The sequence below is a fragment of the Geotrypetes seraphini genome, chromosome 1, assembly GCF_902459505.1.
Source record: "Geotrypetes seraphini chromosome 1, aGeoSer1.1, whole genome shotgun sequence".
In the NCBI taxonomy this organism is placed as follows: domain Eukaryota; kingdom Metazoa; phylum Chordata; class Amphibia; order Gymnophiona; family Dermophiidae; genus Geotrypetes; species Geotrypetes seraphini.
Window position 1 is genome coordinate 513,929,754 of NC_047084.1, and position 21,734 is coordinate 513,951,487.

The following is a 21,734-nucleotide window of genomic DNA, read 5'->3' on the forward strand; positions in this document are numbered from 1 at the left end:
GTACCAGCCCTGAGGGGGTGTTCCCGGCCTTGCCGCTCAGTCCCCCCCCACGCCCGAAGGACCGCTCGCCCCACTGACCTTCCAGCACACCTATGAAGCAGCCCGCAGCAGGATCGCGACGTCAGCAATCCCTCAGCTGCTTGGGCGCTGCTTCCTGCGCCGCGGTCCCGTCCCTCCTCTGACGTCAGAGGAGGGGGCGGGACCGCGGCGCAGGAAGCAGCGCCCAAGCAGCTGAGGGATTGCTGACGTCGCGATCCTGCTGCGGGCTGCTTCATAGGTGTGCTGGAAGGTCAGTGGGGCGAGCGGTCCTTCGGGCGTGGGGGGGGCAGTAGCTTAAGGTAGCCCGGCGCAGGAAGCAGCTCCTAAGCAGCGCAAAGATAGCTGACGTCGCGATCCTGCTGCGGCTGCTTCATAGGTAGTGCGGGGAGGCCAGGGGGGCGAATGGTCCTTCGGGGTGGGTCGGGGCATCAGGCCTTCAGGGTGGGGCGGGCGGGCGGGCAGGCAGACTTTCAAGGGGGAGGGGGGTGACAGGCAGGCAGGCAGGCCTTCAAGGGGGGGTGCAGGTCTTCGGGGGGGGGTGCAGACCTTCAAGGGGGTGCAGGCCTTCAAGGGGGGGACAGGCAGGCAGGCCTTCAAGGGGGGGACAGGCCTACAAGGGGGGGGGGGACAGGCCTACAAGGGGGGGGGGACAGGCCTACAGGGGGGGGCAGGCCTACAAGGGGGGGGGGACAGGCCTTCAAGGGGGGACAGGCCTTCAGGGGGGGTGCATGCCTTCAGGGGGGGTGCCGACCTTCAAGGGGGTGCAGGCCTTCAAGGGGGGGACAGGCAGGCAGGCCTTCAAGTGGGGGGACAGGCCTTCGGGGGGGTGCAGGCCTTCGGGGGGGGTGCAGACCTTCAAGGGGGTGCAGGCCTTCAAGGGGGGGACAGGCAGGCAGGCCTTCAAGGGGGGGACAGGCCTACAAGGGGGTGGGACAGGCCTTCAAGGGGGTGCAGGCCTTTGGGGGGGTGCCAACCTTCAAGGGGGGGTGCAGGCCTTCAAGGGGGGGGACAGGCCTTCAAGGGGGGACAAGCAGGCAGGCCTTCAAGGGGGGGACATGCCTACAAGGGGGTGGGACAGGCCTTCAAGGGGGTGCAGGCCTTTGGGGGGGGGTGCCAACCTTCAAGGGGGGGACAGGCCTTCAAGGGGGGACAAGCAGGCAGGCCTTCAAGGGGGGGTCAGGCCTTCAAGGGGGGGACAGGCCTACAAGGGGGTGGGACAGGCAGACCTTTAAGGGGGGGACAGGCCTACAAGGGGGTGGGACAGGCAGACCTTTAAGGGGGGATAGGCCTTCAAGGGGGGACAAGCAGGCAGGCCTTCAAGGGGGGGTCAGGCCTTCAAGGGGGGGGACAGGCCTTCGGGGTGGGTGCAGGCCTTCGGGGTGGGTGCAGGCATTCGGGGTGGGTGCAGGCCTTCGGGATGGGTGCAGGCCTTCAGGGGGGGGACAGACCTTCGGGTGGGGGGTACAATCCTTCGGGGAGGGTGCAGGCCTTCAGGGGTGGGGTTTAGGCGTTCAGAGGGGGACAGACCTTCGGGTGGGAGGTAAAGTCCTTCGGGGGGTGCAGGTCTTCAGGGGTGGGGTGTAGCCCTTCTGAGGGGGGACAGACCTTCGGGGGGGGGGGGTCCTGGTGTAAAAGTACACAGAGGGAGAGAGGGAAGGGGGGGTTCAAAGATACGTGCATATGCCAGACTTTGGGGGTTAGAAATAATGGGTCTAAAAACAGAGGAGTGGGAGAGAGATGGTGCATAATGGGATTTAGGGAGGGAAGGAACAGAAAGGGAGAGAACTTGGAAACAGGGGATGGTGTGGAGGGGGGATAGAGATACTGGATAGGAGGATAGTTGGGAACAGAAAGGGAGAGATGGTGGATCCTGGGGTGGTGGGGAGTTGAGAAAAGGTGAATCTGTGGATGGAGACAAAAAAAAGGAAAGATGCCAGATCTCCGGAGAGGGAAGGGAAACGGAAGGGGAGAACAGAGATGGCAGACGGATGGTTAGCACGGAGAAAGGAGACCCTGGCAAGCAAGACAACAAGAGCCTGGGACCAACAAGATTTGAATATTGATCAGAGAACAAAAGGTAGAAAAAATAATTTTATTTTCTGTTTTGTGATTACAATATGTTAGATTTGAAAAGTGTACATGAGACAGCTTGAAATGGGAACTTTTCTATTTTTGTGAATGGCAAGGCTGAGTTCAGTTAAAATATATGCTTTATAAGAAAATATAATAATGTGTTTTATAAAGTTTATAACTTATTCCTCCAAGGATAGCAATACCTTCAGCTATCTTGGTATACCCTCATGCATATATAGTATTATACCGTTCTAAAGGATCCTCAGCGGCACCACTTAGGGCTCGATTCACTCTCATTGCCCAAAGCTTTACGTGTCAGATCTTCATCGGGTCCTAATTTAACTTAAATATATCATTTTTATATGTCATTTTTTACTTATGTTTTAATTTTATCTATTTGATCTAATTTTCAAAAAGCAACACTTAGCTTAGTGACTTGTGGTCTCTGGCCCAGGGATTGTCATACCGACATGTTTCGCTATTAGCTTTATCAAGGAACTTCCCCTGGAGAACAACAAAAGTATGCATTAAGTAGTGTACATTTATTATAGCCCTCTAAGTGCCCTAAGTATATTTAAAAGACACAAAAATGGCAAAATGTATTTTACCAGATATTCAATCGCCAGCAACCCGACCACTCTACCTAAAGAGATGGCGGCGGCGTTCTAAACTGCAGTTAAATAATGCCGAGCTCAAGTACACTGTACACCCGTGATTACGTGGCAACAGCGTCACGAGCCGGCCTGCCGGTTTTAAAGAGATAGTAACATTTTACTGGATTAGTCAATTCTGTATTATAGGAGCCTCCCACCCAGATGGTTAGATCAAGGAACTCCACTCCAATTCTGCATTCAAACCAAGAGGACTCACTGTGTTTAAGGAATATATCCATCTCTGTTCTTTATAATTTAGTAATTCATCATAGTTTCCCACCTCCCTCCCCATCTCCACCTTATCAATAACTCTCCAGCGGACTTGATCAATAGAGTGCTGACTGTTTACAAAGTGTTCCACCAAAGGGGCCTGCATGATTTTATTTTTGAGCCGTGATTTATGCTCATTCAATCTTATGCATATGGGGCGTGAAGTCCGGCCCACATATACAAGGTTGCACGGGCACATTATAATATATACCACCCCAATCGACTGGCAATTAGTATCTGAAAAAGATTTAACCACTTTTCCTTTTTGGGGATCAGTCCAATAAGATCCCGTGATGGTAGTGGCGCACCATTGGCAATGGCCACATTCCCTGTGGTTTCCCACAGTGTACTCTTTAAAATTACCCAATTTTTGTTGAATTAATGTTTGGCCTATAGTTTTACTTCTTTTAAAGGCAAACATGGGAAGAGCACTAAAAATGTGATGTATTTGAAGGATATGCCAAAATTTCTTAATTTGAAATATCAATTCTTTAGCTGCCATCGAGAATGGGAGGACGCAAATTAGTTTATCTGGTTCCTCCTCATGATGTTTTTCAAGCAAGAGGAGGTCCCTGTTCGCATATTTAGCCCTAGTGTATGCCTGCTTAATTGCCTTCGTGGGATAACCTCTCTCTGTAAAACGGTGTTCCAGCTCTTTCGCTGCAATTCTAAAGTCTTGCTCTTCTGAAGAGATCCTACGAGCTCTTAGAAATTGACTGACAGGCAGATTAAATTTGAGATGGTAAGGATGGTAGCTGCTAAAATGTAGGAGGGTGTTGCGTGCAACCGGTTTTCTGTATAGTTGGGTTTTCAACTGGAGGTCTTTCTTAATAATTAGTATATCCAGGAATTCGATCTTATCCAAACTAAATGTGGGAGTGAATTGCAAATTAAGATCCCTCGTGTTAATCCATTCAAAAAACTGTAGTAATTCATTCTCCGTGCCTTCCCATAGAAAAAATATATCGTCTAAAAACCTCTTCCACAGGCTGATCTTATCAAAGTACGGGGAAGGGTAGATTACAGTACTTTCAAATCGTCCCATATATAGTGTGGCTACTGACGGGGCTAGCGTGGCGCCCATAGCCACCCCCTGGATCTGCTGGTAATAATTATCCTCAAAAGTAAAATAACTATTTTCAATCACCCAACAGGCTAGCTGATATAAAAATTCAGTGCTAATCCTCGGATTAGGGTCTCTATCATCTAAGGTTTCCTTAATAACGGATAAGGCTTCAGATTGTGGGATCTTAGTGTATAGAGACACTACATCAAGAGAGACCATTATTGTCCGAGGGCCAATATCCAGATTTTGAGAAAGGATACGTAGAAAATGAGAGGTATCTTTCAGATGAGATGGAATCATCAAAGCTTTGTTGGATAAGAAAACATCTAAAAACTTAGATAAAGGCTCCAATAGGGAACCTATAGTATTAACTATAGGTCTCCCTGGGGGGGCTTTAATGTTCTTATGAATTTTAGGGACGAAATAGATGTTAGGAGTACGTGGATATTTTTCTAATAAAAAGGTGTATTCCTTTTTAGTCAGCATTTTATTTTCATAATGAAGCGTAATCCAATCAAAAATCTCCTTCATCAATTTTACTTCAGGATTAGAATGAATTACACGATAAGCAGTGGGATCAGATAATTGGCGCTTAGCTTCATTCAAATAGTATTCTCTATCCATAATCACGGTAGCCCCTCCTTTATCAGCTTTCAAAATCATAATGTCCCTCCTATTTTTAAGCTGCATAAGGCCTTTATGTTGGTCATAGGTTAAATTATATACCATCCGCTGATGTTTAAAGGATTTCTCAAACTCTGAAATCCCTGCTAATACCAAAGTTCGAAATACTTCCACCGCGGGGTCCATTGGACCAGGAGGGCACCATCTAGAGGCTACAGTGACTATGGAATCATCATTCTCAACATTAGTCCAGTCAGAATCCTGAAAAAATATTTTTAGTTGTACTTTCCTCAAGAATTTATGAAAAAAGATCTTCAGTTGAAAAAAATCAGGGTGTTGGCAGATGGCAAAACCAAGGCCCAATTCCAACACTTCTAATTGTTCCTTGGACAAGCTGACTTTAGAGATGTTCACCACTGTAGATTCTATTTTGTTTTTCCGTTGGGCTGGAGCTTGCCCCGGTTCCGAGGGGCTCCTCTGGATCTTCCTCTGGTGCGTCCGCCTCTCGCGGACCGCCCCTCGTCCCCCGAACTCTTTGTGGAAGGAGGGTCCATAGACTCACCGCTAGCGGCATCCGATTCTTCCGATGAGGTGTTAAATGCCACTTTCTTTTTTATGGGGATAGCAGATGTTTTCTTGTTCCATGTGTACACTCGCCCCATTTGGTAATCCTTCTCGTCCCTTTTCCATTTTCTGATCTTGGTCTGTTTTATTGAGTCTTTAAATTGAACCAATGAGTCTTCAAACTCATTGCGCTGTTTTTCAAACTCACTCAAAACCATATTTTCTTTCATTTGGAGTTCCAGGGAGACAGTTTTGGATCTAAGTTCCAGCTCAATATCAGCCGTGGTTTCTACCAAAAGTATCATCAAGTCCCGTGAACATCTATTTAAAATAGCTGTCCACTTATCCATAAAGGTTCGATCAGATGTGGTGATCTTAGGTTCCTTCAAGATGCGTAATCCACGAGGGATCATGCTATTCTTCAAGTATTGAACCATTGTACCAAGTATTGAGTCAATTTCTAAGAGCTCGTAGGATCTCTTCAGAAGAGCAAGACTTTAGAATTGCAGCGAAAGAGCTGGAACACCGTTTTACAGAGAGAGGTTATCCCACGAAGGCAATTAAGCAGGCATACACTAGGGCTAAATATGCGAACAGGGACCTCCTCTTGCTTGAAAAACATCATGAGGAGGAACCAGATAAACTAATTTGCGTCCTCCCATTCTCGATGGCAGCTAAAGAATTGATATTTCAAATTAAGAAATTTTGGCATATCCTTCAAATACATCACATTTTTAGTGCTCTTCCCATGTTTGCCTTTAAAAGAAGTAAAACTATAGGCCAAACATTAATTCAACAAAAATTGGGTAATTTTAAAGAGTACACTGTGGGAAACCACAGGGAATGTGGCCATTGCCAATGGTGCGCCACTACCATCACGGGATCTTATTGGACTGATCCCCAAACAGGAAAAGTGGTTAAATCTTTTTCAGATACTAATTGCCAGTCGATTGGGGTGGTATATATTATAATGTGCCCGTGCAACCTTGTATATGTGGGCCGGACTTCACGCCCCATATGCATAAGATTGAATGAGCATAAATCACGGCTCAAAAATAAAATCATGCAGGCCCCTTTGGTGGAACACTTTGTAAACAGTCAGCACTCTATTGATCAAGTCCGCTGGAGAGTTATTGATAAGGTGGAGATGGGGAGGGAGGTGGGAAACTATGATGAATTACTAAATTATAAAGAACAGAGATGGATATATTCCTTAAACACAGTGAGTCCTCTTGGTTTGAATGCAGAATTGGAGTGGAGTTCCTTGATCTAACCATCTGGGTGGGAGGCTCCTATAATACAGAATTGACTAATCCAGTAAAATGTTACTATCTCTTTAAAACCGGCAGGCCGGCTCGTGACGCTGTTGCCACGTAATCACGGGTGTACAGTGTACTCGAGCTCGGCATTATTTAACTGCAGTTTAGAACGCCGCCGCCATCTCTTTAGGTAGAGTGGTCGGGTTGCTGGCGATTGAATATCTGGTAAAATACATTTTGCCATTTTTGTGTCTTTTAAATATACTTAGGGCACTTAGAGGGCTATAATAAATGTACACTACTTAATGCATACTTTTGTTGTTCTCCAGGGGAAGTTCCTTGATAAAGCTAATAGCGAAACATGTCGGTATGACAATCCCTGGGCCAGAGACCACAAGTCACTAAGCTAAGTGTTGCTTTTTGAAAATTAGATCAAATAGATAAAATTAAAACATAAGTAAAAAATGACATATAAAAATGATATATTTAAGTTAAATTAGGACCCGATAAAGATCTGACACGTAAAGCTTTGGGCAATGAGAGTGAATCGAGCCCTAAGTGGTGCCGCTGAGGATCCTTTAGAACGGTATAATACTATATATGCATGAGGGTATACCAAGATAGCTGAAGGTATTGCTATCCTTGGAGGAATAAGTCATTGATTTGAATCCCTTGTGAAAAGTTACTGTTGTGCTATTGTGAAAATTATAAAGTTTATAAGCATTGCTGGCATACTCGGTGAGGTGTTCCTAGTGTTGGTGGTGGTGGTAGCATGTCAGTGTGTTGAGAGGAAGAGGTAGTCTGGGAAATTCTGCTGAGCAAACTCTGGGCCCATTTCCACCCCCAGTTAGTCCACTCCACTCAACTGGTTCACACACTGAGTGGGTCTTTGGGTGTTATTTCTGGGTAGTTGTTTTAGAATCTCTTCCAGTGGTTTGTCAGTATCTCCTTCTGGTCCAAGGAAGGAAACTTTGTCAACCTTAGCATTGACCTTCAGAATATGTTTGTAACAGCGCTGCTTGTGTGGCATTAGGCTATGTAGTGATCGAAAGAAAAAAACAGACCTTTGCACATTTTTGCACTATATGGTGGGTGTATGAGGAGATTCATTTCCTGCACAGTTAAGTCCATGTGAAGTTACCTTGTGCTGTATTTGACATCTAGCAAGGTCTCTGTTTGGAAGGAAAGATCTAAGCTTAAAAATGAAGTGGCCAGAAGTTATGTTAAAAGTAGATAGCGTAGCTGGTTTTAAGAAAGGTTTGGACAAATTCCTGGAGGAAAAGTCCATTGTCTGTTATTAAGACATGGGGGAAGCGTCTGCTTGCCCTGGATTGGTGCACTCAGCAGCAACAAATACTAGTTTTGGCTGGCTCTTTCCCCGCATTTCTCCTCTCTTCCCCACGATTTAATATCCAGTTCAGGCAGTAAGTAAATGCATCGGCAGGGGGGGTCTGGTAAGTCTTGGGGGCTGGGGATGGAAGGTGAGAATCTGTTCTGTAGGCTATCAGAAATTTGCTTAATTATCTACTCACACAGAAAAGCAGTAAAGTCACGCTGAGGACACCCTGCTTCAGTATAATCATTTATATGATTTATCTTATAAACATTATTACGTGGTCTTTTCCTCAAGTGCTGAGACATCAGGTTGTTCCCACTTGGAGAACCTATTGACTTTTACTGCTTTTCTGTGTGGCTTTAACATTTTTGCTATTCAGTATACCTAAACTATTATTCAGTAGAAAAAATATGGTTTGTTCAATCAAATCCTGTGTGGACATTGGACTTCTATGAGTGAATGTTCTGCTTGATTGAACAAACTAAATTTTTTCTACTGAATAATAGTCTAGGTACAATGAAAGTAAATAGCAAAAATGTTTGAGTAGATAATTAAGGAAATCTTTTTCATATTGCTTGCTTATGGACTGGGAAAAAAGACTGTTCAAGCAAATGTCTCCAGAACTGCTTTAATGGAAAAATGTGATTTTTTTTTTTTAAGTACTTTGTGAAATTTATTGTTGTTGTGAAATTTATTGTTATACTTTGTTTAAACTTAAAAAGCGGTGTCATTAACAGTGAATCTAATCGAAAAATCGATTCAACAGGGTGAATCGAATCGAATGAAATATTTTTCTCTGAATCGGGCAGCACTATTGGCTACCATGAGAATGGGCTACTGGGCATGATGGACCATTGGTGTGACCCAGTTAGGCTATTCTTATGTTATGTTCTCATCTGTAGGGGCCTTTGTTTTCACTTCTTATTTTAATGTATTTTTTTCCTGGGAACTTATCAGTGTTTTTTTATAATGGGAACAAAAATGGAAGAGAATTAATGTGTGTGGAATGGGGGGGTAACTAATTTCTTCAGCTAAATAATTCAATCCACTTCAAACAGACATAGGAGAACTCACGCACCATTCACACACCCTCCAACCAAAAACGTCAAAAGAAAAAAACTGTTCGACAACCTCCTAGCCATTCGAGCTGCAACACTTGACCCCCAACTCTACAACCTATTGACCTCGACCACAAACTACAAAACCTTAAAAAAAGAAATAAAAACCCTTCTATTCAAAAAACACATAAAACCAAACTAACATAATCAGAACTGTCCCAAGCATCACCTGCAACTACTCCATATGTACTTCTGATGTCATGACAATTCCGACATAATTTATGTTATGTTATGTTTGGAATAATGGTTACATAAATGAGGTTCAATAAAAGAAAATTTTCACTGCCTGTTTCTATTCTGACCATTTATTCCATTTCATGGTTATTGCAAAAAAAAAAAAAAAAAAAATTTTTTCCATGGGGGGGGGGAGGTGTGTGTCAAAAAATGATGGGCCCCGGGTGCCACATACCCTAGGTACGCCACTGTCCCTCTGTATTCCATGTGATGCACAGGTCTGATGTCTGAGCAAATCAGGACCTTAGGCCCTCCCTATGCATCACATTTTTGAGGAGGATAAAGCTTAAATTTAGCCAAGGGCACATGGAGCTGAGCAGTCAACTGGCCATCTTGCTAGCAGACTTTGTCCAAAAATACGAGGTGGTATAGCGGATTTGACTTGGAGTATGATCTGTGATGGATGGCTCAATCTTCCGGCAAAACGTTGCGTGATTTTGTATTTTTTCTGCTGAGTTCTGATCCGGCAAAGATGGCTCTAAAAGGCAGAGATGAGGCTGCGCCGACACTTGCAGTAGAGCACAATGCCACTGAGGGCTAGGCTGCTGCACCACCTGACCCTCTGACGGTGGTTCGTGCATTGTTCCTGGAAATAAAGAACAAAGTAAAGGACCTGAAAGGCGAATTCACCATGCTTGCAGCGGAACTTCGAGGCAAAATTGTAGGTGAAATGGAGGTACAAATGGAAGAGAATCACAAGGCTGTGTTTGAAGTTCTCTATAGCGTATGTCCACTTGTGATGCTCTTCCATTTGTACCTCCTTTACTTTGTTCTTTATTTCCAGGAACAATGCACGAACCACCGTCAGAGGGTCAGGTGGTGCAGCGGCCTAGCCCTCAGTGGCATTGTGCTCTACTGCAAGTGTCTGTGCAGCCTCATCTCCGCCTTTTAGAGCTATCTTTGCTGGATCAGAACTCAGCAGGAAAAATACAAAATCACGCAACGTTTTGCGGGAAAATTGAGCCATCCATCACAGATCATACTCCAAGTCAAATCCGCTATACCACCTCGTATTTTTGGACAAAGTCTGCTAGCAAGATGGCCAGTTGACTGCTCAGCTCCATGTGCCCTTGAAGATCTTGAAAATAGAAGCCAGTGGGCAAATCTCAAAATATGGGGCATCCCAGAATTGGCAGGATACAAGGATTGTGAGAAGATGGTACAACAGATAGAGCCACACTGTTTGCGGAAGAAGCGGAGTCACGACTCATGGAGGCAATACAAAGTGAGTGTGCCCTTGCAACCCCATGGGGTAATAAACCCAGAGACATTATTGTCTGTTTCAAAGACTTTAAGGTGAAGGAAGCTCTCCTGTGGAAAGCCCGCTCCTTACCGGTGCTTAAATGGAATACTATGGAGTTTGAAATATACCAAGACTTATCATCGGTGATGCTGTGTCACATAGCAGAGCTGAAACCTCTACTTAGATATCTCAATGAACAGAACATAAAATATCGACGGCGTCACCCATTTGCCCTCCTTTTTTACCTTGAGAGCACTCTGCGTATGGTGAGGTCTCTGTTGGAGGCCTCACAGATCTTTCCAGGAATACAATTCATAGAGTCCTCTCAGCAGCAGCATAATAAGGCCTCTGGTGGCCGCTTGTTACAGCCTCTACCTCTCCAGCAACATTGGCAGCACATCCACAGAGAGGGTGAATGCCTGAAAAGGCAATCGATGGAGTAGCAGACCATCTCTGAGATTGGTACCTGAAATGATTGAGCTAGAGGGCTCACATTTGAACTGAGTGTCCTGAGGCTATTGGTGTGCCTATTGCCACTATGGATCTTGATTATCACTGGTAGTGAAAAAGCTTTATGTATTGATTGGTTGGGTTAAAGTTTGGATCTCTTCAATGAGCGGCTTTTTTTCAAGTGAGAGGGGGTGTTGGATTGAGAACCCCCTTGTTTATGGGGTATATGATCGAGAAGATGTAAGGGGGAGGGACCCTTCCCCTACTGTGCATAGAGAGCACACTTGTACATGTGCTCCCTTTTGTGGTTGATGGGGGAGGGAGGGAGAAATTTGGTGGGGAGGGGGGCAAGGAGGAAACATTGGCTATTTTTTTTTTGGTGGGCTAGTTACCCTGACATTATATAGCATGGGAAATGGGGAAATGCTCATGACTCTTGACCTAAGACTGCTTTCCTTAAATGTGAGGGGCTTGAACATTCCTGTGAAACGCCACTTCTTGTACAAAGAATTGGCATGTCAACAGGCCCATATTGTCTTCTTTCAGGAAACCCACCTGCTTCACCCCCCCCCCTCGTTCCCTGATATTTATTGTGCCTCCAACCAACACAACAAGAAGATCAAAGGGGTAGCAATTTTGTTCTACAGAGCGCTCCAGGTATGAGTGGCAAAAGTGTTGCGGGACCCGAAGGGCATTACCTATTAATGTGTGTGTTTATTAATGACCAACTGTATACACTCTGTAATATCTATGCTCCCAATGTGGGACAAGGTGATTTTTTCCTAAAACTTTAAGCAGTTTTGCAACATCACATTAGAGGGCCTGCTGCTCTTAGGGGGTGATTGCAATTTAGTGCTCAATCCTAAGCTTGATAGCTCCTCTCAGAGGTTCCATGTGGCTCCCTCCGATAGAAGTGCATTGAAAAAGTTGCTGTTACGATGGAGGCTACATGACCTTTGGAGGACCCGGCACCCCGGGGAACAGGAATATACCTTCTATTCGGCAGTGCATAACTTAGAAACCTGCATAGACCTATGGTCGGGTGGCAATGTGGTGTGTCAGAAAGTAGAGCAATGTGACATTCGCTATACAGTCCTGGCGGACCATGCCTTCGTCTTGCTAGTGTTAGATAGTGGAGTGGGGGATGGGCATCCTGTAGATCCACTCAGTGACAGTTCCAGGATAGTTTGTAAATTGACCCTAATCAGGTGGCTCGACTAGATCAAGATATTACAGAGTATATGGAATTGAACGACACTGATGATATTGACCCCATAGTTTTGTGGGAGGCCTTGAAGGCAGTTATCAGAGGGAAAGTAATAGCACTATAAGCACATGAAATTGAAAACACGAGATGAATAAGCTAAGAGACTGGAGCTGCGGGAGCTTGAAGCTAAGGTGAAGGGAGAGCTAGATCGGAACAGGTAAGTGCAATTAACTAAACTTAAATTGGAACTAAAAGATCTAGAGTTGGCTAATATTGAAGCGGCCCTCAGTAAACTCGCCATGAATTCTTTGAGTTCAATGATAGAGCAAGTAAGCTTCTGGCTCATAGATTGAAATTCAGGGAATGAGAAATGATATCATGAGCATCCTTGATTTGGAGGGGGTGAAATGTACAACGATACCTGCTATAGGGGAGGCCTTCATACAATTTTACAGTGATCTATATCAAGCAGACTCAATATCAATGGCAGAGATAGAGGGGTATTTAAATTAGGTTCACCTGGAGGCGCTCTCAGAGAGGGAAGTGGCCTGGCTTTCCAGGTCTATAGCAACCAGTGAGGTGGAAGAAGTCATCAGCTAACTCCCCTTGAATACTGCTCCGGGATTGGATGGGTTTACCCAAAAATTTTACAAAAACACCCAGCAGCTTTTAACTTCGTTGTTGGTACAAGTATACAATGTGCAAGAGGAACACCATTGGCTTCCCCAGACATGGAGAACGGCAGCAGTGACTTTGATTCATAAACAAGGGAGAGACCCAGAAAACTGTGTTGCATAATGCCCCATTTCATTGCTTAATGCCTATTATAAAATCTTCACAAAAATTTTAGCCATGCAATTGCAGAACTATATGCCTAAATTGGTGAATAAAGATCAAGCAGGTTTCATTTCCATTCGGCAGTCATTTGTTAATAACAAAACTGCTCTCCACTTAATATGCCATGTACATGGGGAGGGCTCCCTGGCAGTCATACTACCCCTTGATGCTGAAAAAGCATTCGACAGGGTGGGTTGGAGTTCTCTTTTTAAAGTGCTTCAGACAATGGGCATTAGCCAGAGGTATTATCATTGGCTACAGCTACTTTATGAAGCCCCTGTCCTGTCTAAAGATTAATGGAATTCTGTTGCCCCCTATTAGATTAGCATGAGGGACGCGTCAAGGGTGTGCCCTCTCCCCCTTTACTTTTTGCACTATCGATGGAGCCTCTAGCGAGTCGTACCCGGCATCAAGCAGATATCCAAGGGATTCAGCTAGGGACACAGCAACATAAAATATTGCTTTATGCAGATGATGTTTTGCTCCCTTTGCAGTATCCAGAGAGCTCGTTACCTAATATGATCAGGGAGCTTGGGGAGTTTGGTAGACTGTCAGGGTTCAAGGTGAATATGACAAAATCTGAAATACTGAATGTGACCGTGGCTGATGAAGTGGTTCGTCGCTTACAGGCTAGCTTTCCTTTAACATGGGTGCCTCAATTTATTAAATATTTGGGCATTAATCTAACTGCAAACCATATGTAAATTAATTGTCCTGAGCGTTTACATAAGCCATTTGCTGAATTGGAACGATGGGAAGGGTTGAATCTTAGTTGGATAGGCCAGATCTCAGCTATAAAAATGGGTGGTTTTACCCCAATTATTATTTGCCTTCTTGGCCCTACCTATTTCTATACCGAGAGGTTTCTTCCGCCAACTGTTGCGCAAAATGTTTGAATACATTTGGAAAAAGAAGCCACCCAGGGTCCGCCATGCAATCCTGTATCAACCTACATCGCGGGGGGGGGGGGGAGGGGAGATGGGAATACCAAATTTTGAATTGTACTATAAGGCAGCACTTTTGCAGGAAGTAGTAATGTGGCTAACTTATGAGGACCACCCGTGGATACATATTGAGCAGAGATTCCTCCCACGAACTTCCCTTTGGAAATTGCCTTGGGCTCCTACAGCTCATTTATGGGCGGCAATGAAGCTACCCAATCCAGTCTTACATAATAGTGTGATATACATTTCGCAAACAAATGTTTCCTGAATGTTTGTACTTTTCCCGAATGGTTATAGCGTTCCTGTTAGTGTCTTCCCTGGGAAGAGAGAAAGTAATTAGCTGATCTTGGGTAAAAGCTGGCCTACGTACTTTAGGACAACTCTGAGAGGAGACACAGATGTGCCTTTTTGATGCTTTATAGGTTTGGTTTGGAGAGGCAAGATTCCTTTCTGTATGCACGCCTTCACGCCTTTTTACATAAACAGGCCTTTTGGGAGCTTTCCTTGGGGGAGACGTGGTTGGAACAGGTGCAGCAGCGGGCAGGCGCTGGGAAAGGAGGAGTATCCCGGGTACATTTAACATAACATATGAAGTGATTTCTAAACCGCAGTTACCGTACAGTTCAATGCGGTTTACACAAAACTAACTACAATACATGATTCAGAATGATAGATTTGTTAATATTGCACCTTGTTACATAGAGAATCCCCACTGGATCCCTATAAAGCACGATGGGAGCAGGACCTACCGAGTGAACGAGTGCTGCCTAGGTGGAACTTAATATATAAAAACTTGTTTAAGTTGATATTATCTATCAATTATTTTGAGAATGGTTATAAATTGTACTTTAGATGGTACTACACCCCCCTCCCCTGAGAAAGTTTATCGGCTGCTTGCACTGGGCAATGACTGCTGCCGGAGATATTGTAAGGAGAAGGGGGATTTTATACATATCTGGTGGAAATGTCCAAAGGCGCAAGGACACTGGCAGTAGGTGGGGGTACTAATGGAATGTTGTTTTCTGAATGTGAGGGTTCCAGGCTTGGTGCCACCTGAACAGAAACTGGTAGAGTGCACTTTCGCCGTTGCATGGTTGGCACGGGCACAGTGCTGGCGTACAGATAAATTACCCGACCTCCACAGAGTTTACACCAGATTTTGACTATCTTCAATTGATGTCAAAATTAACGGCTTTAAGACATAATACTTTACCAGCGTAAGGGCTGGGATAACTACGTACAGTGGAGGAAGGAGTCAGGTAGGATTTGAAATGTATAGTATAGTGAGCATTTTAGATTATGTATTGTTTGGGGTTATTTAGCATTTCCTCAGGGGAGAGGGAGTTGGGGGAGGGATTAATGATTATGAAAAATAACAGGGTTGTCTAAGCATTTCTATGTTTGAATGTTGTGCACACGATGGATACTTATCTGTAAAAATTGTATTATGTTGTATATTTGCTATGGTTCTCTGAATAAAGAAATAATAGGGAAAAAAATTCAAATTACATCTGGGTTTAGACCAACCTCCATCCGCCTTCCCTCCCAGCTAATATTCCTCAGAAAACTGATACCAGAATAGAGAAATTCCCTTTTTCCTCTCCATCCTGTTCAATACAGGGCACAATTCCTTAATGAAGAAGAGGGAAGGAAGCAGTGGCATAGCAAGGATTAGAGGCGCCAGGGGCAGTGACACTCCCCACTCCTTCCCTGACCCCCCCCCCTTTGCCGCACGCTTGTCTTCCCTTCCCCTGCACGTCTAATTCTTCGTCGGCACAAGCAGCGTCTCTAACCTGCTGCCTGCGCCGGCCTCAGCTCGCCCTCCGATGTCACTTCCTGGTCCCACCAAGATATTTTTTCTGAGAGCTAGGAAAGGAGAAGTGTGAATGTCCAGTGGGCCTTTGGAAGCACAGTTTAGCATTTATATGGGAGAAGAGAGGGAGAGAAGGGCTAGAGCAGTCCAGGGACAGAAGTTTATATTTAGAGACAGAGAAAAGGGCAGGCCAGCACCAAGGCAAGTTTTTAATGTATTGAATGGGAATGTTACCCTAACATTATCTGGATAACTTTAGGATAACCCTCTCTGAGGCCAGATTTACTCCAGAACACCTCCAATTTCACCTCCATTTATCCATTAAATTGGTGCAGTCAAGGACCTCACTAGACAAAAGTTAGCTGGTCAGCAGTGGCACAATTTCAACTCTATAGATCTGAATGGGTAATGTCTAATGTTATATGGATAAATATTGTATATTGACTCCCCAAGTTGTCTTCTTTCTAAAAACAAAACAAAGCAGAGATGCAGGTAGACGAGATGCCATTACTTTCATTGCTCAGCCCAGACAGTGCCCCCTATCTGATGTACAAAACTAAAATAAACCATTATCTTAACTGGTGGGGAGAGTTCAGAACTATGTAACCTGTTGCTTAAGTTACTTACCTGTTTCACAAAACAAAGAACACCAGAACTCAAGCTTAAATATCATCCTAAATTGACCTGAGCCAAATATGCTGCTTATATCAGAGTCCACACAATGTACAGTTAAACTGATGGGCAAAGGCACACCAACACCAAAGGCGGATGCATGACAAGCCACTAATCTGCCTATTTCTAGTATTTCTTTGTTTACTAAATTGCTTTTTAAATATAACATGTATTGTGTACATTCTAGAAATTGATGCATCTTTTTGAACTGTATATTCGCTGGATGTTCAGCCTTATCTGCTGTGAACCGCCTAGAACCATTCGTGGTCTGGCCGTATATAAGAATAAATTATTATTATTATTATTATCTTCACACGTGATAGATCGAGTTAAAATAGATTGAGTTAAAAGTGCAAACGCATCCCAATTATATAAAAAAGAAAAAATTGCTTCTTCTAGAAACTTTGAAACAACCATGAGAAATTTATCGAAGCAGACTTTCTACAAGCTGAATGGGATTTCCAGCTCACCTTGCACACTCTGGCTACCCTTGGAATCATCATTTTGTCAATAAACTGAAACTCCACTGAATTCTCGGTGAAGAAAAAGTAAATTTTATCATCATCTCCGTTGGGGTCATTTTCACTCTCTCTTATCACATCAGCAGAAACAAATCTGGGCGCTGTGCATCAAGAGAAACAAGGAGCCATCACACACAGTCACAGTAAATTAGAGCAGCATTCCAAGTGTCATAATGATCCAGGATTAAAAAAACACCCAACATTGTATACAATACAATAAATCAATTTCTAGACCGCATAACCAGGTTTACAAAAGATTAGTACTACGTATCTGTAATTTAGGACGCATATCCCATCATATCCCATAAAATCCTCTTTTCTGGAATGGTATATCAGGAATTAGAATGTGCAAGAATTTTATACAATTTAGGAAATTGCTTAAAACACATTTCTTTATTAAAGCATATGCTTAAAGTAAAAATTGTGACTGTTAGACCACAGTTAAAGGGACAGTTCAAGAATGTTTTAAGAGCTACCTGTGTGGGATGATTTGATTAATTTTGTATATTATGTGCTCCTTTTACAAAGGTGCGCTAGCGTTTTTAAGCGCATGCATCGGATTTGCGCGCAAGCTGAATAATTACCGCCTGCTTAAAAGGAGGTGGTAGCGGCTAGCGCGCTATTCCAGACGTTAAGGCCCTAATGTACCTTTGTAAAAGGAGCTCCATGTTTGTTTGTGCTTTGTATGTATGTTTTTTTGGAAGCCGCTTAGGTCTTTAAGCGGATTATAAATAAGTGAAATAAATAAAAAATAAAAATTACAGTATATATATTAGACTTCTGCAGAGCCCATTCAGGAGCCTCAATATATCAGAGACAAAAGACAGTAAGTTCTTTGCAGAGAAAACAAGCGAAGCATGGTTTTTTTCCCTCATTTTCCCCCAAATCAGCTGGAATGGATTTACTTCCTCCTGCTATTGCAGGGCAGCATATGTTTTTCACATAAACACTTAATATTTCGTAGCAGATTAGGTAATGACAAAGAGCAAGTGAAAACCAAGGCGAGTTAAGACATTCCATGAGAAGGTTAAAGAAGTATGTTTAACCTTACAAATGCTGAGCTTCATAATAGTAACCCTCCCCCTTCCGATATTCAGCCTACAGTGGGGGTTTTGTGCCTGGGTATACAGACCTGGGTCTACTTGGATATTAGTGCTGGATATCTGGATATAAAGGGGCAGCTGGCGCTTATCCAGGTATTTGTACCCACATAACTACCCAGATCAGATAGGGCAACCTTTTTCTTATCCTAACATTATCTGGATACAGTTACCAGGTTAGTGGATTGAGGGCTCCTTTTATGAAGGTGCATTAGGGCCTTAAACGCGGAACAGTGCACTCTAGCCGCTACCGCCTTCTCTTGAATAGGCGGTAGTTATTCGGGTAGTGCGCGCACTTTTCTAAAAGAAGCCCTGAATGTTGCTGCTAACTGGGAAATTCTTGGTTCTGCCTTAGATCCACCTCTGGACTGCCTTGACACTATCTGGGTAGCATCAGGGTGCTCAGAGGTCATTGTACAATTCTGGAGGCCGCATTATCAAAAAGATGTGCGGAGAGTTGAGTCGGTTCAACGAATGGCCACCAGGATGGTCTCAGGACTCGAGGATCTCCCGTATGAGGAACGACTGGGTAAGTTGCAGCTATACTCACTCGAAGAACGCAGAGAGAGGGGAGACATGACCGAGACGTTCAAATAGGTCACAGGACGTATCGAGGTGGAAGAGGATCTCTTTTTCCTTAAAGGACCCACGGCAACAAGAGGGCATCCGTTGAAAATCAGGGGTGGGAAATTTCATGGCGACACCAGAAAATATTTCTTCACCGAAAGGGTGGTTGATCGCTGGAATAATCTTCCATAACCACATTTAAAAGAAAAATAAACATAAGCAGGAAAGACAGGCTCCTACCATCTCACTTGTAGAGAGACAGCTGAGGAATTGGAGGTCAGCCCAGAGAGATGGGAGGTGGAGCAAGAGAATGCTAATGAGGATCTCTACAAGAATTCTCATGGGAATAGATTGACTACTTGAAGGTTCAGGAATAATGTGTCTGTCACACTAGAATGTTGGTTATTTCAGACCTCTGTTATGTACTGATCATTGAATTTTAATGACTTTTATAGAAATATCTATTTATTTATATTTATAGTATATACTTTCTAAAGGAAAGGATGTATATACATTCCTTTTGAAAATCACCCTTTGACAATACTTGGACAGGACTTGAGTATTAGTGCCTATTATACATCCCTGTAGAATCCATTAAATCACAGCCTGGAAGTGGTGGCCTCTTGGTTATATTCACACAGATTAGTATTAAACACTGATAAAATTGTAGCATGCTGGTATTCAGGTCATTTAGATTGCCCATCGATTGACCCTGTTCAACAATCATCACCTCTGGTCTTTCCTCCACCAACTAGCCTAGCATCGACTAGACACTCAGTATTTTGCTTCCTGGAACCTGCCCTACAGAGTTTGTTGACTTTAAATTTACATTCGGAAATATTTTTATGCACACTTTAGAGTCTCTTAATGAACTTTTGTGTTTCAGTGGGCATTTGGGGAACCTGCTATGAGGCTCAAGTGACTACAGTGCTGCCTGTAATTCTTTCTCTCTAAAAGAGTGTTAGACTTTCATATCTGTTATGGATTTCTTTTCATTCTTCTGTGTACCTTAGCCTATGTAAACCTCTTCACGTTTTGCTACAAAATGCAGCATAAAAAAGTTCCTCATAGGCAATAAACAATAAGGAAAGTATCTGCATACTTTTGCATATTATGTTTAGTATGCACACATTTTCAGTATATTTTCTGCAGATATGCATATATTTTATAAATTATGCATGAAGATGTTAAACCCCTCTCCTGAACTCCACCCTCAAGACTGGCTAACCTTATGTTCATAAAGGCATTGCTGGTAAGTTCATGTGCGTATAAGCCAGGCAATTTTATTAAAAGCTATTTTGGTACATAAAATGCTGCTTTAGCCACAAAAATGCTTTTGAAATTTATCCCATAAATATTTATGGATGGGGTCCTACTGTTCAGGATAATACAAAAAATAAACCAGAACAGGGAACTTTATTACATATAAAAACAATACAGCTGTGCCTTTGACAACAGAATCCCCCATTGACATACAGTAGATATGTTTCATTACTCACCAGTTCTACTTACCATTAAGCCAATGTGCATGGTAGTCAGTCTTCAGCTTGCTTTGTTGCGACTGTCTAAAAATAATGTGCTCACTTCCCAAGAAGTTAAAGGAGGTTCCTGAGTAAAGTTCTCCATCTTCAATGCATGCAGAGAGAAAAAAAAAGAATTACATATATAAACACACAAATTTAGACTGTGCTAAGGCTAAAGAAGAAAGAGAGGAAACATATAGCAATGGACCCAACATGGTCTGTGTTTCAGCTCACACAAGCGTTCCTCAGGGGTCCTGGTCAGAGATAGCTCAACACAAATATGGATGAGTATTCAAAGCAAATTTAAGATACCTTGCTCAAAGATGAGCCTGGAGTAAAAATGGAGCAACTTGCTTTGAATACTCATCCATATTTGTGTTGAGCTATCTCTGACTAGGACCCCTGAGGAAGGCTCGTGTGAGCCGAAACATGGGCTGTGTTGGGTCCACTACTATTTATTGGGTCATCTGATCCTTACAATTGGATATGTGTATGTATTTGTTTTGAATAAGACCATTTGCTTTTAACCAAGATTATCTCAAGAACATTGTATTCCACAGACTTTTCCTCTTTTGGACCTACCTCTATTTCTGTAGAAACCTTGGGCATTCTGTTGTTTGTTGGGGTTTTCCATTAGCAAGGAATTTCTGTGTAGCATCTGTAGTAATTTGGCTTGCTTTTTCCCCCCCGATAGATGTAACAAAGTAATATAGTAAATGATGACAGATAAAGACTTGAATGGTCCTTCCAGTCTGCCTAACAGTTACACTCATAAAAATTTATGCTTAAATTGAATCGTCTTTTTTTTCTTTGATATTACTGGGTGCTAGACCACAGACGTCCACCCAGAATTAATGGAGTTACTGTCAAAGCTTGATACCTTGGGTTCCAACCACTGGGACTGCCCTCAAAGATCGCTTCAGCCTATCCAAACCATCACATCATATATGGGATACAGACCGTAAAAGTCCACCCAGCACCTTCTTCATGTTTTAAATTATTGGAGTTTCCATTGAAGCCCTCTCCAGCCCATCATAAACCAAATTGCCATATACGGGACACAGACTGTGCAAGTCTGCCTAGTGCCAGCCCTTGTTCTTCATTTAATGCCATTCTGTTCATCCCATGCTTTTTGGAATTCTGTCAATGTTTTCCTCTCCACCACTTCCCTCGGAAGGGCATTCCAGGCTACAACCAACCTTTTCATGAAAAAGAATTTCTTAACATTACTCCTAAGTCTACTACCTCACAACCTCACTTTATGTCCTCTAGTTTTACCATTTTCCCTTTTCTGAAAAACATTTGGTTCTATATCAATACCTTTCAAGTATTTAAACATCTATATCATATCACCCCTTTCCCTCCTCTCCTCTAGAGCAGGGGTGTCAAAGTCCCTCCTTGAGGGCCGCAATCCAGTCGGGTTTTCAGGATTTCCCCCAATGAATATGCATGAGATCTATTAGCATACAATGAAAGCAGTGTATGCAAATAGATCTCATGCATATTCATTGAGGAAATCCTGAAAACCTGACTGGATTGCGGCCCTCAAGGAGGCAATTTGACACCCCTGCTCTAGAGTATACATATTCAGGTCATCCAGTCTCTTCTTGTACGTCTTTTG

General features: G+C 43.4%; 1 protein-coding gene across 1 annotated transcript in view; it reads right to left on the reverse strand.

The window, feature by feature from the left end:
* LOC117369059 (semaphorin-4D-like) overlaps positions 1-21,734 on the reverse strand; it is a 113,031-nt gene that overhangs the window by 74,780 nt on the left and 16,517 nt on the right. The window contains exons 6-7 of the mRNA XM_033962981.1: positions 20,103-20,216; positions 16,873-17,024 (exon numbers count right to left, since the gene is read on the reverse strand). Of these exons, the coding sequence (XP_033818872.1) occupies positions 16,873-17,024; positions 20,103-20,216 (266 nt within the window). The remainder of the gene's footprint in view (positions 1-16,872; positions 17,025-20,102; positions 20,217-21,734) is intronic.